Source organism: Podarcis melisellensis, assembly GCF_964234715.1.
Source record: "Podarcis melisellensis genome assembly, chromosome: 7".
NCBI lineage: Eukaryota > Metazoa > Chordata > Lepidosauria > Squamata > Lacertidae > Podarcis > Podarcis melisellensis.
In genome coordinates, this window is record NC_138539.1 from 33,195,604 (window position 1) to 33,213,521 (window position 17,918).

General features: G+C 40.1%; 1 protein-coding gene across 10 annotated transcripts in view; it reads left to right on the forward strand.

Annotated features, from left to right (window-relative positions):
* NCOA2 (nuclear receptor coactivator 2) overlaps nucleotides 1-17,918 on the forward strand; it is a 125,434-nt gene that overhangs the window by 98,846 nt on the left and 8,670 nt on the right. For 5 of the 10 annotated variants that reach the window (XM_081919684.1, XM_081919682.1, XM_081919687.1 and 2 more), the window contains 8 exons: nucleotides 1,765-3,025; nucleotides 7,213-7,423; nucleotides 9,060-9,266; nucleotides 10,318-10,536; nucleotides 10,956-11,085; nucleotides 13,471-13,636; nucleotides 15,863-16,144; nucleotides 16,501-16,590. In XM_081919684.1, coding sequence (XP_081775810.1) covers nucleotides 1,765-3,025; nucleotides 7,213-7,423; nucleotides 9,060-9,266; nucleotides 10,318-10,536; nucleotides 10,956-11,085; nucleotides 13,471-13,636; nucleotides 15,863-16,144; nucleotides 16,501-16,590 — 2,566 coding nt within the window. The remainder of the gene's footprint in view (nucleotides 1-1,764; nucleotides 3,026-7,212; nucleotides 7,424-9,059; nucleotides 9,267-10,317; nucleotides 10,537-10,955; nucleotides 11,086-13,470; nucleotides 13,637-15,862; nucleotides 16,145-16,500; nucleotides 16,591-17,918) is intronic. The other 5 variants (XM_081919689.1, XM_081919688.1, XM_081919690.1 and 2 more) reach the window with 5 other exon arrangements.

Genomic DNA, 17,918 nt, shown 5'->3' on the forward strand with positions numbered 1-17,918 from the left:
TCTCCACACAGCCGCCATCACTGCTTGTCCAGTGGTTTTCTAAAGTAGTGGGTGGAGATCTTTCCCCAAAGCTTCCCTGCTAATTGCCTTATATCTCTCTTCTCCACTAGAATAGTCAGAGTTCCCTACTTCACAGAATATTTGGATTGGAAGATTTGTGCTAGCAATGCTCATGCTGCAGTGTACATTTAACAACCTTTTGTTTTTAAACAAATAGTTTTGGGCTGGTAATACAGTTTTCTCCCCCTCTTCTCACTCCAAGTCATTTATTGAATACATATGGAATAATGTGCTGTTTACCTGTGGGATTATTCTACAAGGGATAATATTTGGTTGGAGCACACTTTAGTCATCTGGAAAAACCTCCTCCTCTTCCCCCCATCTCTGTCCTTCTTGCACATTCTTTAGCTTGCATGTACCCACAAAATCTTTCTCTAACTATGCTGATCTCATTCTGAACTTGTTTGCTGTACTGTAGTTTTTTTGGCTTCCATACTTAAAGCAGTGTTGTAAATTTTTTTGGCTGTACTTTGAGATGACTTTTAAAACTTGCTTTTTACTGTAACTCTTGTTGGCAAATGGGGCAGCAGTTTCAAGGCTGTAAAAGGCCTGTTCGTTTACTTTCAGATTGTCAACAAATGCCTATCCTCTTTCTGCTTTCTTTTTTCAGAAGTGGATTTGTCTGATTCTCTCTTATATAATCAAAATAGTGAAAACTTTATTTGCTATCAGAACAAACTTGTAGATATGTAATTGGAGCTTTCTCTCTTATGTGATATTAAGATATCTATTAAGACAGAAATGAACCCAAGAGGCATGGAATCCATTTCCAGCTATTAACTCATTTGGGTTCCTTGCCAAAATAAATATATTTCCACAGTCAGTGGTGACTCAGTGCGATGGTTTGTTGAGACGATGGTTCTGTTGTTAGGTGAAGCAAGGGTTGCCTGGATAGCTCTGTGCAGTGCTTAGCCTCAATATTTCATGAGAGCAGAGCTCAGATGTTGCTTCAGCAGCAGGGCTCTTCAGATTGAGCCTTAAATAGGAGCTGCAGCTATTTCTCTGTTGCTGAGAAGAAACTTCATTTAAAGGGGCCAGGCTGCTTTAGCAGTTGATTTCTCTGAAGAGCAGAGAAGGCTGTGGTTGCTGTAGGAGTTTTGAGGTGGAGTTCTCAGAGGGATGCTGGCACAAAGGATTCTTCCTGCAGAAGCAATTCCAGTTGGTTAGGTGCTTCTGAATCCACAAGCTCATCCTCTGAAAAAGGCTCAGGTCATGACAGTTACCACTATATCCTGTTGAGTGTTTTTGCATGGAGGAGGGGGCCAGCATTCTTAACTGGAGGGGCTTATAACTCAGTCCTGTGCAGGTGTGTGGCTACCGAGTGTCTAGTTGCATCCACTATAGGTCTCCACATTACCTCAGGGCCTTAGAGTCTGGCTCCCTCATGCAGTGGATCTCAGCAATGGATACCAGCAACCTCTAGCAAATTGTCTTTGTTCATCTGTAAAATAGAAAATGCAATGATCTTTGTCAAAAAGGTAATTGCTTCTGTTTGTTTGTTTCTTTTCTCTTTCTTTCATTATGAACAAGATAAAGAAATGTTAGTAGAGGCCCCAGGCTTAGGAATACATCAAGATAAAACAAATGCTATGTCCATCTTTGCCTTTGGGATTGCCAAATCTTTATTTTATCAATTGTGTCTTTTATTAATCATATTTAAAATGTAAATTTTAATAATGTTTTTGTTCTTTTTTACTGTTTCAGGGAACAGAATGTTTGTGGAATGAACCAGGATTTAACTGGACAAGCAATGGGAAAGCCATTGAACCCAATTAGCTCCAGCAGTCCTGCCCATCAGGCCATGTGCAGTGGGAATCCAGGTCAGGATATGACCATCAGTAGCAATATGAATTTTGCCATAAATGGCCCGAAGGAACAAATGGGCATGCCAGCAAGCAGGTTTGGTGGTTCAGGCGGGATGAACCATGTGTCAAGTATACAAGCATCCACTCCTCAGGGTAGTAACTATGCACTAAAAATGAATAGTCCCTCTCAAAACAGCCCTGGCATGACACCAGGTCAGCCAAACTCTATGCTATCCCCACGGCACCGTATGAGTCCGGGAGTGGCAGGCAGTCCTCGGATCCCACCCAGTCAGTTTTCCCCTGCAGGAAGCTTGCATTCACCTGTTGGGGTTTGCAGCAGCACAGGAAATAGCCATAGTTATACCAACAGTTCCCTCAATGCACTTCAGGCTCTCAGCGAGGGGCATGGAGTCTCTCTGGGGTCATCCTTGGCTTCACCTGACGTAAAAATGGGTAATTTGCAAAATTCCCCTGTAAGTATGAATCCTCAGCTAAGCAAAATGGGAAGCCTGGACTCTAAAGATGGCTTTGGACTTCATGGGGAGCAATCAGAAGGTACAGCTGGACAAGCCGAGAGTGTCTGCCATTCAGGAGAACTGAAAGAAAGTAATGATGGCATGCCCCAGGTTGTTGGTGAGAGGCCTGATGGACAGAACAGACTTCATGATGGCAAAAGCCAGACAAAGCTCTTACAGCTGCTGACCACCAAATCTGATCAGATGGAGCCTTCACCTTTGTCTAACGCTATGGGAGATGCTAACAAGGACTCCGCGGGAGGTTTATCTGGTTCTGGTTCAACGCATGGAACCTCGCTCAAGGAGAAGCATAAAATTTTGCACAGGCTCTTGCAGGACAGTAGTTCTCCTGTAGACTTAGCCAAGCTCACAGCAGAGGCCACAGGGAAAGAACCGAGCCAGGAGACCAGTAGCACAGCTCCTGGTTCAGAGGTGACTCCAAAACAGGAACCGGTGAGTCCCAAGAAGAAAGAAAATGCACTACTTCGCTACTTGCTAGATAAAGATGATACTAAAGATATTGGTTTACCGGACATTACCCCCAAGCTGGAACGGTCGGACAGTAAGACAGACCCTTCCAGTAGCACAAAGCCAGTAACTATAAAGACAGAAAAAGAAGAGATGCGCTTTGAGCCGAATGAACAGGTAAGAGACTCTTTTTTGTTGTTGTTCATTCAGGAAATTTGTCGTGGAAATGATCCTTGCTCATTTGCGTCAATGTCTTCCCTTTATACAGGGTTGTGGGTTGTTTTTTTGTTTTGTTTTGGCTAGGGTGGTTGATTATGTTTGTGATTGGAGGCAGTTGCCTTGCTTGTATTGCCAAGACCTGGCTGGCTGAAAGGTCCAATCTAGACCTTGCCAATCTAGACCTTGCAGTGTGGTTCTTGGTAGAACATCAGCTGGGTGTTGGGGAGGAAATGTAGGCGTGAAGAAGCAACAATTTTTAGAGAAAGCCGGCGACATTCAGTGCCTGACATCGGCTTTCTGTGAGGAGGGTGCCGAAAGGGAACTTCAGAGGTAGTGGGATGCAAAGCTAGTACATTGAGCTGTTTGAAAAAAGCATTCCACAGAGGAAGGACGAAATGGTTCATTGTGCAAACTGCACAAAAGTGTCCTAAAATGACATAGATACTTCTGTGCAAAAAAAAAAAAAAAGCACACAGCAAAAACTCACTCTAGAGTGAGAAAGTGAAAGAATCATAGCTGGTGCAGGAAAAACTTACAGGAAGTATAATCTAAATATAGATCAAAGCTTAACCCATGTGTTGTAATGATAGAACAGAGAATATTATAAATTGTTCCGCTGTCCTCTTGAGTCTTCTTCTCATCCTTTTCTCCTTTCTAGAACAAAAGTGGTAATGTTTTTGCAATACCTACTGGATAGAATTGTTTATGTTTTACTTTTGAAGTGACATCTGTTTAAAATAACAGCTAATTTGTATGTATAGTTTTTATTGTAAATATGGCATGGTCATAGTAGAGTAAATATTTTATGAGGAGGAATTTGATGGAAAAAGAATAACATTTTCCTTTCTAGTGTAACTTTTTCTGAACAGGAAATACTTTGAAGCATGTTAAAAGACCAAAAATAGCATTATTCCAGGTAGCTTATTTAAATAGTCATCTTCCCAGCATACAGATTTGAGTATTTCAGAATTCTTTTCTATCAAACTCATTTCTAAACAACAACACCCCTTTTTAATGTTTCTGAGTTTTATTACAGCTAGCTACTAGATTTTGGCCAAACATATATTCTAAAAGTACTTGTTTATTATATGTACACCATCAGTTTTTGTATAGGAGGTAATAATGGTCATGTTATCTAAGCATTTCTAGCCCCTGTAGCTCAGATCTGTTCTGGTGTCAAATTATAAATTTGTGTTGTGTTTACACAGCAGTCCTTTAACTTAGGTAACAATTACTGTCCCCCAACTTTGTCAGTATGTGTCCCTTTTCTTCCAAACCTATTAAAAGAGACTGAAGTAGATTTTCATGCTTAAATATCTTCTAAAAACTGTCTCCATAGGAACACATTAATTGATTTTCAATGCATTCCTATGGGAAACCGTGCTTCGCAAGACGAAAAACTCGCAAGAAGAAAAAACTTGCGGAACGAATTAATTTCGTCTTGCGAGGCACCACTGTATATATAGGAATGGTCTTATATTGAAATGGTGGCTTTGGAAGCATTCACATTTGAGTTTGCTACATGGAAAACTGCAGAGAAGCAGATAGAGTGCTGGGGCAAATTTAAGTGTTGAATGCTTCTGGCATGTCTTATAGTTTAAATTTTTAATTTTTTTATTAAATATGTCCCCCTACCTACAAGTCATGCGCCAGCAGATGTCTCTTAGAATGGTGACTACACTGTGCTGTCCCCCTAAATACAATTACAGAATAAGGAGATGGAGGTGGTAGTCTAGATGGTCTGTACTCATTGAAAGGTCAGGCAGCTTCTCATTTATACAGTACAATTTTAGCCCAGGGTTCAGCTCTAAATCCTACCTTGAATGTCCTGGAGCTGATGCTCAAATCATGGGAGGAAAGATTAGGGGCCTTAGTGAAATCTAACAGCCCCAGACCTTAAATTGCCTAATTTTAGCCAAATCATACCTCCCTAAGCCTTCAATAAAAAAGTAACTGGAAGATGGGATCCCAAAGTAATGGGGCCTGAAAATGGCTGGATCTAATCCTTCACATAACATTTAACCAGACTGTATGTAGCATGTGGTTAATTGCCTTTGTTCCCCATCATTATCTGCTACTTGGAGTGGTGGTGGTGGTGATGATGGTGATGGTGGTGAAATGCTGAGAAACACATGAGTTTGCCCATATATTGTAGAAGTGGTAGGGGACAACACAGGACTGCTGTATTTTGGTAGCACTTCCAGACAGAGTGTTTCATCTAGTACTCCTCAATATTATTCAGGGAGGTAAAATCCCTAGCTGTCAGTGAGATGTCTAGAATGAGCATGATTCATCTACCCAATCCCATAAGGACAAGCCCTGCACATTTGGGAGAACCCCCCAGAACAGTGTGCGGGAGAAGAGAGGAGAGATTGTTCTGTCCGGCAAGCCGCAATGCTTGCGCTGATGGGGTGGATGTTCACTATAGCATGATGTTGAATTTCACCCAGTCATTCCAGAGTCTGAGTCACTAGGGCAAAGAATGGTAGGTGGGATTCAGTGCCTGCAAGTGCAAAGTGATGCACATTAGTTAGGAGAAATATGCATATATTTACAGATAGACAGACAGTTGTCCAAAATAGTTGAAGTTGCTTCTGTATATGCCTGTTGTATATTGAAATACTTATTTTTCAAGTAAATACTTGCATAAAACTTTTTTAAACATTGATACATCTTTTGTTAATTTTGTATAGTAACATATAACATAATTTATTTATTATTATTTATTAAATTTCTATACCGCCCTTCATCAGGGTCGTTCACAACATAAAATATACAAAATAAATGGTAAAAGTACAAATGATAAGGAGCTGAACAAGAAAAGTTGATATAAAATACATAGTACTATCAAAGTGAGCACTCATTAAATATAATTAATGATGTAATAAGTTCTGACCTGCAGTGTATAAGTATCTTGATTGAAAAAAGGAAATTTTAGCAATCTTTAACATTTTGCATTTTTTTGTCAGTCTGTTTAATTAAAAAATTAGCTTACAATTAACTCAACACTTGGGCTTTAGCATTTTTTTGTCTAATGTTCTATTATAGTAAATGAGTCTCGGTTACTAACAAAGTTAGTCATGGCATTTATTTGTGAATTTTGTGTGTGTGTTCTATAGTTGTCATGTTACATAGAAAGATCTATTAGTGCTGCAAAGACTGAAATTGTATTTGTGGAGGGTGGGGATACATTCTTCATTTTGCAAGGCAGCGCTCCATGTACCATTTTAAGATAAATTCCCACAACTATCCAGAGGCAGTATGGAAGATTATAGAATAATCTGGAGTAGTTAACATGTTGCCAGTCTGTTGGATTGTTGCCTGTTCATTCTGTAGAGAGGATTTTATGGCTGTTCCATGTACAAAAATATTTGCATTCATTATAAGCATTTTTGAGTTGTTCGTTCACCTGGTCAGCTTTAATTTTCTTAAGAATTTTTGAGTCAATTAAACTTTCCTCACCCCATCAGATGTTTTGCATCCTGCGGCATGTATGTTGGTAAATTTCCCTGATTCTCAAACCAGTAACTTCCTGTAAATTGGGAAATTTTACATTCCGTCAAACTAAGATTCCGGCTGTGTAGGCGATTTCTCACTACATGGAGATAACCTGTGTATGTTTTTAAACTATGCTGTACTTTTCTGCCACCAATGAAAAGCCTATGCAAGATGTAAAGCATTTTTAGCCATGTGGAAGTAACTGTTCTATAGAACGTTTTTTAGCCCTGTCATAAACGAGCAGAATTACAATAGTGGCAGAATGCTGATTTTTGCTGAACAAAGATTCTTTGTTTCGTCCATGGAAAGCTACAGCCCTTGGAGATATCTCTTTGCCAATTCATGGTTGGGCTCTGGGGAAAGAATATTAGCAATTTGCTTTAAGGAGAGAACTTTAATTGGTCTGCTTTGTGCTAACAGAAAGCACAGTGGTGGGGAAGCTTGAGGCCTTTGGGTGCAGACACACAGTCAGCCTTTTCTATATGTCAGACTAGACCACACTAGATTTTGCTTTGTTAGGAGTAAATATCAGACAACCCAATTGATAGAAGATACAAGTTCTCATATTCTTATCTTGTACTTTGACTGCCAGAGAGCTTGTCCAAACTATGAAAAATGAATGTTTTCTTGTTTCTGTTTCATCAAAGCCTGCCAGCGAGCTAGATAATTTGGAGGAGATTCTAGATGATCTGCAGAACAGCCAGTTGTCGCAGCTTTTCCCAGATACCCGACCAGGTACTTCAGCAGGATCAGTTGACAAACAAGCCATCATCAATGACCTCATGCAGATCACAGGTGAAAACAGCCCCGGCACACCTGTTGGAGCCCAGAAACCCCAAATGCGGATCTCTCAAAGCAGTGAGTCTGAGTTGTTGCTGGACTGAAATTGTTGTGATAAGAAAAATGTAGGCTTTGCAACAGTGCCTCTGGGTCTTTCAGATTGTCTGCGCCTTTAAAAAAACCTGCAGTAATCAAACAGCACCACCTGCTGTTCTAATCCATAGGATCAACATTTTGAAATGGATGTAGCGTCTCCTGAAACCATGATATCGCACTGCTTAGGAAGTCTAAGTCACTGTCGATTTAAAATATGTACTTCTTGCTGAGAATTTTTTTACTTTATTTCTATCATTAATGCATGAATTGCCACACATTATTGACATGAAATATTACACTGTGTAAAGGAGTTGATGTTTTACAGTAAAATAGACGTACTTCACAAAACCATGAGGTCACTAGGGAAGTGCACAGCTGTGATCATGGTTTTCACAGAGAGCACTTGATAGTTGAAAGTAAAAGCTGTTCAGAGTCCTTCCTATGAGCAAAGTATGATGGGATGCATATAGGAGATACTCCCCACCCCCAGACTTGAAATGAAGCCTCTCAAAATCTGTGTGACTTATCACCTGAGTCACGTGTGGGGAAGCACTGGTCCTCCAGATGTTGCTGAACTACAGCTCCCATCAGCCCTACATGCATGACCTATGGGCAGGGTGATGGGAGCCATAGTTCAGCAATAACTAGAAGTCCAAAGGTCTCCCAAACCAACTTAAATGAATGAAAAAGTTAGCACCAGACAGTTTGGGCTGCTGCTTGCTTCACTTAACAGGCAAGTGTTGCTGTGATGAGAACCTTTACTCAGAAGTTTTTCATAGTGTGAGCTATTAGGACTTTTAACTGCCCACCCAGCTTTCCAAATCACCGACTGTTCTCATGTTTCAACATAATGTGTGTGTGTTTTTCTGTTGCTGAACCACACAACCCCATCTGCATCTCCAGGTTTACTCACGGAGGATTCCCCCCCTCCCAGTACACCTGCTACAACAGATCTGTGCATAGAAACCTACATCTGCCTGTAAATCACTGTTCCTAGTTGAATCCAAGCAAGTGAATGCTTTCAGCTATAAAAAATAGGGAATGGGAGGACATGTGCTTCAAATGAATTTAATTGAATTACTTTTTTTTAAAAAAAGCAGTAGTTTTAAATGAAGTGAGTAAATTACAAGGTTAATATCCTGTTAGGCAAAGTTTTGTGCGTGAAAATCAATTTCTAAAAATAAGCAGGTCCCAAAACGTTGCAGGGAAATCTTTCTTAAAATACTTTGTTTAAATATTTACCTTTCAGCTAGCCACAGATGCCTCCAATATATAGGAGTTGGTCTATTTCAGTAAAATAGTGTGTTAAGCAGAAGTATTCTTCATTTATTTTTTAAATTGAATATTGCCTTGTGTAAATATCCACATATGCAAAAAGAGTAATATATCTTTTGAAAGTGTGTGGGGGGGAATATATATTTCTAACCATGACATTCTTGGGTTACTCTCTCAGAAATAAGACAAAATATTATGAGCCATTCATAAGCCTCTTCATTGGTGTGTGTTTCTGCAAGTTGCTTTTTGAAATATTGTATATACAATATTTCACCTCAATTTTAAAATAAAAAATAAAAATAAATTATACTTCCAGTCTCTCAACTATTTTTCATCTTTTTAGCTTTTACCAATGCAAGGCAAGCTCAGTTGGGAAGGATGTTACCAAACCAGAATTTACAACTTGACATCGCATTGCAAAACCCACCAGGTGCTGGAGCTTTCCCACCCATAAGAAACAACAGTCCATATTCAGTCATACCTCAGCCCGGAATGATGGGCAGTCAAGGAATGATGGGAAATCAAGGAAATCTTGGAAACAGTAGCCCAGGTAACTTCAATACTCCCTTTTTGTGTGATGTTTCACATGGACTGGAATCTGCCGCATCACTGGACTCCCAGCAATGGCATTATTGTCACTTCCTAGAGAGGGGAGGCTAGTGTTATGCAACTGCACCACAGCAGGAGCATTGGATTGCCACAGGACTCACCTCCTCACCCCCCCTCTCCCTCCCAGTAAGCAGCAGCGATACTACTGCTGGGAGGCCAGAAGCTTGCCATGCCCCTTCTCACCAGTCCATCTTGAGAACTTTATTATTGGCTTGATTAGAGCAAAAGGTTTGTACTTGTGGGAAGCAAGATCATCCAAATGCATAAAACCATTCCTTGGATGGATAGATCTCTACAGAAAAGAGCAGGAATAGTGATTGCACCTGGCTCTGATACCACTCACCCCATCAGTAAATGAAATTTGGGACTGCTACAGTCATTGAGAGTTGGGGATTGAGAACCCAGTCCTGTGCATATTTGTTTGGAAGAAAGTCTTACTGAGTTCAGAAGGATTTGTTCCATGTAAATTGTACATAGGATTCCTTTCTTAAAATGCAATCCTGTTTACTTGGAAACAAGTTCCATTACCTTCTATGAGATTAAACCAGTATTTTTCTCCAAAAGATGCGAAAGTTCTTTATGTCTCATGGATTTATTTTTATTACAGAGATCTCTGAAACATAATGTCTGCCATTTGATTTATCATTAAAGAACCATAGATTATTGGGAATAGTTTTGAAAGAGCATATTATTTTGCCATCATAAACGGTTCATGCAAATTACGGTTGTGTCAATACAAGGACCTGTTACATGGAATCAGATAATGGGTGTGTCTACTCTTATCAGACTTAGCTCAGGTCAAAAATTTAACCTACAGAGTTGCCATAATCAAAAGACTGTGTTGGAGAGGAGGAGGTTTGGAGGAAGGCATTGCATTTGAAATGCTATCTGATTTAGTATGCAAATTTCTAAAATAGTTTCCAAAGAACAATCAAAACTTAGTTTAGTACATCTCTCAATACTTGATTTAACCTTTTCTGTGTTTATTTTAGTAGGGATGATGGGTAGTAATGCTCCTCGGCCTACCATGCCATCAGGAGATTGGGGAACCCAAGGTGCTGCTGTCAGGGTGACCTGTGCTCCAACAACGAGTGCCATGAACAGGCCAATCCAAGGAGGCATGATACGTAACCCAACATCCAGCCTACCCATGAGACCTAATAGTCAACCTGGTCCAAGGCAGATGCTTCAATCTCAAGTCATGAATATGGGTAAGCTGGAGCGTGGTCGTAGTCTGTTCTGCTTTTAATAGGTTTTGCATGATGACATCGTTAAGGACCACAGTAGCTAAGTGTAATTAGATGCTGTTTAGGAATTGGGAACTTGAGAATACCTTGTGCTATTATTATTATTTTTTTAAATATACTTCTGTAAACACGGTGGAAGATATTTATATTTCCTTTAGGGGTTGTAGAGTTGTATGATATCTGAACTGCAATGTTGGGCTCCATCAAGTCCTGCCATGAGCACAATGTTCACAGGCAAAAAGAGATCCCTTAAGGGTTTAAAGTGTAAATAGTGTTTTAAGAAAAAGATGGTATGCATGGTGAACTCTACAATGCTATTGTTCTTAAAAGAGTTATTACCAGTTCCAGTGAGATGTGATATATTATTGATTTCCTTTCTTCAGGGGCTTCTGAACTAGAGATGAATATGGGAGGACCCCAGTATACCCAGCAGCAGGCTCCTCCAAATCAGACTGCCCCATGGCCAGACAGTATCTTGCCCATAGATCAGACATCTTTTGGCAATCAGAACCGGTAAGTCTTTTATTTAATGGTTGTCTTTGGTACATCTTTCAATTTATATACTGTATCCAGGTGGAAAGTCTACAGTTTCACATTTGCAAGTGCATATTGAATACATTTGTTTATTGTGTCTTGGCCATCCTTGGCTAGCCTTACGTCACCGAATCAGAATAGTGAAAGTGGATGGATGTAGGCACTGTCAGTTAGGTAGACTTGTTTAGAGGAGGAAAGCGGTATACTGTACCCTACCTTGCTCCTTTTGGGATTAGCTGTATGAGTTTTCCCCTTGAGACAAGTTCAGCTTAACTAGGAATTCCAGGTGGTGTTAAAAAGTTGAACTCTACCTGAAGCTGTAGTGGTGTTTTGTTTTGTTATTAATTTAGCCAGTGCTTCCCCCCCCCCCGGGGGTACTCAATGGTACACAGTACCTGCACCTCCCCCCCAAATGTTAAAAGTGTGGTACTTACTGTATGTAACAACTTCATGGTGAGTACCGGTACCTTTTTCTCTAAAAAGAAAAAAGAGCAGTGTATTTATCTGTAGCAAACGTATAATAAACATAAGATTAATATATATTAATAACTGTTCAGAACTTCTAAAATTCTTACATTACCAGTTTAAAAGTAAAATGGAATTTTGATAATGAAATCAATATAAAATGGAACTTGAGTAAGGCAATATGTAACTAAAATTTTAATAGAGTAGAATAAGTAATGCGAGTCTGATTAATTCAAGATGTACCTTAAAATAACTTTTGTATAGCAAGAAAATAATACAAATAATCTGTAGTTTTGGTTGCAGTTGTGTGTATGCTCCCTAAAGAAGATTTTCTGAAGGGGACCATACAAGTCTCCTATCAAATTTAGTATCAAAACAATACCAAATTTTAATAATAAAATTCATCCATATAAACAACACAAAAATAGCACCAGACTAATGAAAAAATTAAGTGAAAGCCTTGGTGAACAGTGGACACTTAACTTGAGATTGAAAGTCAAGCCTCTGAGAACCCAAGTCCCTTCTGAATAGCTGCGGAGGGAGAGTGCCGTTTGCAACAGAAAAGTGGCAGGTGGGAGAAGGAATCTTCACTTTCCCTGTGCTTGCCACTTTTATCTTCCCTTCCTTCCTGCAGACCCGTTTGCTGCGTCATTGGAAGAAAAGCAGCTGAAGAGGGTTGCAAGGGAAAAACAGCAAGCAGGAGGAAATCTGTTTTTCTCTCTTGCCTTCCTTCTCTGCTCCAGATTGTGTTCTCATTCATTTTGCTTTGTGGCTGCTTGGTCTGTTGCTGAATGTGTGGTCCTGTTCCATAACATAAGAGGCCGCAACTGATACAGTTCTGCTTTGTGCCTTCATAAGTGAATGGAAAATAGGCATTTCACAATTGCAGTGGCACATTATACCAGTGAGCTTTATTGCTTCATTTCATCCATTTCATCATTATATAATACTAACTGAATTTTGCATCACATGTGTGATGCATTTAGTGCTGCTTGTTTCCTTTAATTTTGTTATTCTAATTAATTTTTTTACAAAACCTAAATATTCTGTTCATGTGATTACCGCATTGGGATTCATTATTTACCACTCTGTTTTCACATGGGTGGTTTGATTTCATCACCTTTGAGGACAAAGCACATTAAATTTCACTATCTTTTGTGGGTATGTTATCGGGAACAAGCAGTGATCTTTATATGGTACAGAATAAGGAAAGAAACCATCAGCTTCTGTGTTGTCTGATTTAAATGATCTGATTAGGGTTATCATTAGTCATATAGCTTTTTACAAAATTAAGCTGTCAGAATAGAATAGATGGTCATGAATAAGAACAGAATGTATTGGTGTAAATCAGTATCGTGGCTTAAGCACTGCCGTTTCCCTGATTGATTGAGTTTGGCAAGTAGGCCAATCATGAGCTAAAGGCTGGAAAGGAGAAATGGCTTCTTTGTCATATCTTTGGAATAAATCTGTAAAATCCTAGGTTTATGACTGAGGGAAACTTGGAAATACATGGTTTTGTTTTGTTCTTAAGGTTGGTCTTTGATCAGGCTAAAAGTGATTACTACAGAAAATGCATCCTGTTTCTAAGCAAGCTTTAGAGCAGGGGTAGGGCCCCTGACCTGGCAGGTGGCATTAGATTCCTGCTCCCGTTAGCCCCAGCCAACACGGTCAATTGCCAAGGATTATGGGAATTGTAATCCAGCAACATTTGGGGATTCTTGGGTTCCCCAAAGCTGCTTTCAAGCCTAAAATTTAGAAGGACTAAGTTGAGTGCAATTAGCATTGCAGAGCTGACACACATAAAAATGTGTGTATTAAATTCCCTAAACTAATTTGAACCTTCTGGGTGGTGAGAATTCTTGCTTGAGTTGCTTTCAAGTTGCTTGTTTCTTTTTTTAGGCAACCATTTGGGAACTCTCCGGATGACTTGCTGTGTCAACACCCTGCATCAGAGTCTCCAAACGATGAAGGGACCCTCCTTGACCAGCTTTACTTGGCACTAAGAAATTTTGACGGTCTGGAAGAAATTGACAGAGCTCTTGGGATCCCAGAACTAGTCAGCCAGGTATTGTGCTGCTATTAAGCATTTCTCAAAATATATGTAGCTAAGGTATTTCAGTAGTGAGATTTCTTTTTTCAAATGGACTTCAAATGCTGACCAGATGTAATAATTATAAATATCCCTCCACATAGTAACACTAAGGAAATTACAGTATTTCATTGATAATGCAGTGTTTCCCTTTAATTTGAGAAGCTTTTGCATTTAATCTCACTCCCACTCCCATCCTAAGCAAAGTGCCTCAGAGAGATGGAGGAGTTTGTTTAGGTCTTAATTATAGACTAGCAGCTGGTCCTACCCTATATGTATGGGAACAGCATGCCTTTTGCTACACAATGGAGGGAGCAGAAAGGAAGTTTGGACTCAAGAGCCTGCAAGCAAATACCACTTGAAGCAGTGGTAGAGTGTTAACCTGCGTCACTTACCTCCTGCTTTGTCAGGCTAAAGATAGGATTTTCTGGGGTGTGTTGCAGTATAATACTGCTCCCAGGATCCCAGGTGACATTGGTAAAAGATGGCCCAGGAGTTCTTACCTTGAAATATAACCTGGGGTGGGTCAGCAGTGGTACAAGGTATTCCAGACCGTATTACTTTTGGAAGTCTTTTGTAAAGCAGCTGGTAAGCTGCCTGTTTGCCAAGCTGAAGCCTTGTCTGTCTATCCATGGGGGCAGCCTCTAATCTACCACCCTCTTCAGTGTCATTCCAATGACAGAAACATCATATATTAGAGTATGGATGAGGAGGTAAGGACTCCTGGACCATCTTTTACCAATGTTACTTGGGATTCTGGAAGCAATATTATACTGCACCACACCCCAGGATGCCTCAGGTTATATTTCAACAGCTCCTACATGTTCTTTCGTCACGTCCATCAACAGAGATGTTCTGGAGTATTGTGGTCATGATGCTTTCTTCATTCTTAAAAACCCTCCAAATGCAATTTAGGGGATCTGACCTCCCAAAGATTTTATTTATATTTAAAAGCACCTGTGAGGTGAGAGGGACTCTTAAGTAACTTTCTTTTTAACCATTTCTTCTGTAAGGTATTCCTTCTAAATCTAAATCCTTCTCCTCCAAAGCTGATTCTAGCCCTGCTGAGAACCATAGAAGAACTTATTTGCTTGTTTTACCTCAAACAAAAGAAACTACTGATTCATTTAAATGGGGGAAATGGTTCTGGAGTGTGTGTGGAGAGGAGGGTGAGTTAAGCACTCCTCATTCAGAGTACCATCTGGTTGCTGGAATTCTTCACCAGCTTCTGATCAGAGTTGGAGCACTCCACAACTTCCTTAAAATAGAAAAATGAAAATGTTTGTAGGGCTGATCAGGTATTTCTTGTAGCAGTTCAACCCTGGTTCACCACTGCAATCTTGAGGCAAGATTTTTTTTTTAATGGCAAAATTAAAAGAGAGAAAATATATGAATGGTTTAGAGCAGGGGCCTCCTGTATTGAACCAGCTCAAACATGACAGGAAATAATAATTTCCCACCATGTGAATGAGCAACGATGAACCTCAGCTTCACACAGTCTCCCCTGTCCTTGCACTTGCAAGGAGGGTATCAGAAGCTTTGGCTTCAGTTTTTATACAAGCTGTGCTTTGCCGTGGCATCTGAACTTTGGAAACTGCTTACACTTGTGAGGAAATCCAGGATCAAACTGTGGTTTCTTCTGATCTCCATGAGCACAAAATGAAGAGAAGAGGGGAGTGTGTAAGCCCCCAGACTCATCAAGGTTCATCAAGAATATTTTCCTTTGCATCTGAACCAGGACTCTGTTTATCACATAGTTTTTTTCCTCAATTACAGTCATACCTTGGTTCTCGAACGCCTTGGTACGCGTACGGTTTGGCTCCCGAACACCGCAAACTTAGAAGTACATGTTCTGGTTTGCGAACATTCTTTGGAAGCCGAGTGTCCGACGTGGCTTCTGCGGCTTCCAATTGAATGCAGGAAGCTCCTGCAGCCAATTGGAAGCCACACCTTGGTTTTCAAATGTTTTCAGAAGTCAAATGGACTTCCGGAACGGATTCCGTTTGAGAACCAAGGTACAACTGTAGTTCTGAATGAGTCACAAGTACTAATAAATAGTAATAGAAGCATAGAATGAGTTAAAGCAAATATTAGTTTATGCTGCTCAGCTTCATACCTGTTTATTCTGCTTTATAAAAACATATAATTCTCAATAAATGTTTAAGCATTCTATGTTCATGTACATCTTGATGTTTGTTTCAGCAGAGCCAAGCTGTGGAACCAGAGCCATTCTCAAGTCAGGAATCAAACATCATCCTTGAACAAAAGGCACCCATTTTCACACAGCAGTATGCATCTCAGGCTCAAATGGCCCAAGGCAACTACACACCAATGCAGGACCCGAACTTTCACCCAATGGCGCAGCGACCAGGCTATGCATCACTGCGAATGCAGCCTAGGGCTGCCCTGAGGCCTGCTGGCATAGTGCAAAACCAGCCAAATCAGCTAAGGCTACAGCTGCAGCATAGACTTCAAGCACAGCAGGTATTTCATGCTTTTATCCTCTCTGTTGATGCTTTTACCAGCATGCATAGAATCATAGAATTGTAGAGTTCGAAGGTTCCCCAAGGGTCATCTAGTCCAACCCCCTGCAATGCAGGAATCTCAACGTAAAGCATCCATGACAGATGGCCATCCAGCCTCTGCTTAAGAACCTCCAATGAAGGGGAGTCCACCATTGTCAGGGGGAGAACATTCAATCTCAAACAGCTCTTACCATAAAAAAGTTCTTCCTCAAGAAGCACAGTATCGTAAAACTAAAGCTTGCCATCAAAGCAGAATTATTTCTTATGCTGCCTTATATGACTGATTTATTTATTCTGTTTTTCCCCTTGCCCTAGAATCGCCAGCCACTCATGAATCAGATCAGCAATGTTTCCAATATGAATCTGTCTCTGAGACCTGGAGTACCTACACAGGTGAGGGAACAGGTATTGAAAATGTTTCTATTCTGACGTACCCAATTGATCCCTGTACTTATCATCTTATCAGCAGGTCCCTTCTGTACAACATTGGTATTATTATTATTATTATTAATACTACTACTACTACTACATTTCTATACTGTCCTTCATTCAAAGATCACAGAACAGTTTAAAATAAGGCCTTTGGATTCCCTCCCATGAAACATTAGGCACCATCTCTTTTATCCTTTTGGTGCAACAAGCCTTTTAAAGACGAGATCTTTCACAGTCTGCCTCTGTGTTTAGCAACTTTAATTGTTCTGTCATTTGTATGCTCCTTTTAAGAGGAAGGGCAGGAAATGAATTTAATAAATAAATAAAATGTTCTATAAAACTTAGTAGTCCATGATTTTTACTATATTATACTGATCCATGAAGGGGTGCCTGGCGTGCTCTGGTCCATGGGGTCACGAAGAGTCGGAAACTAAACAACAACTGATGTTACCGATGTTGCAGTCTCCGTCACTGTACACATTGCCGTTGTGCAGCTCTCTTTCCTTGCTTTTGGTGAAATGACTAATTCCATCTCGAAGAATATTATAGTCACAGTTTAATCTGTGGAGCAGGAAATTGTGAAGCTCTTTCATGCTGTACCAGAAGCTGTATGTGTATGCTTCTGGAGAGGCAGAGAATTTCTCTGTGTTCCCTAATCAGGCCATACGCAAACTGACCACAGACCATGCAGTGAAACCTGCAACTCTTGTTGCATATTAATTTATCCTGAAGAATAAGAGGTGGCCAATGTGGTTCCCTCCAGGTATTGTTGGGCTAGACATTTTTAAATGAATCCAAATATTCTAAGCAGGGATGACATCGTTTTCTCTGAGTTTTAAAACTTGTTTCATGATATCTGAAACAGCTTGAAATGGTGGAAAGCTTTCAGGATCTTGCAAGAGGTTTTATGCTTTTTGTCAGAAAGGCGCCGCTTATGAATATTTTTAACTTGAGAAAGAAAGCGTGAGAGCTATTTTAAATTTTATTCAAATCAGCATAGCTTGCTTTATTCAATTTACAGATGTGAGAAGTGCACATTCTGATTTTAGGCTGTGGTGTGGATGAGTAAATTTAGATTCTGGACTTAATTGTATTACAGGGTTCACGATTTTTTGATGGTAATATGTTTACTCCCCGTACTAGAAAATGTAGCTATCCTGCCCTGCTGTTTCAGGGGCTCTCCTTCTCTCTCTGCTGTGTACAAGCTGGACTTCTGCTCAAAATTCGGGCCTTCGGCAACACCGAATTTAGACATCACTTAGAAAAATTGCCTTATTCTAGGAATTCATATCAGTCACCTA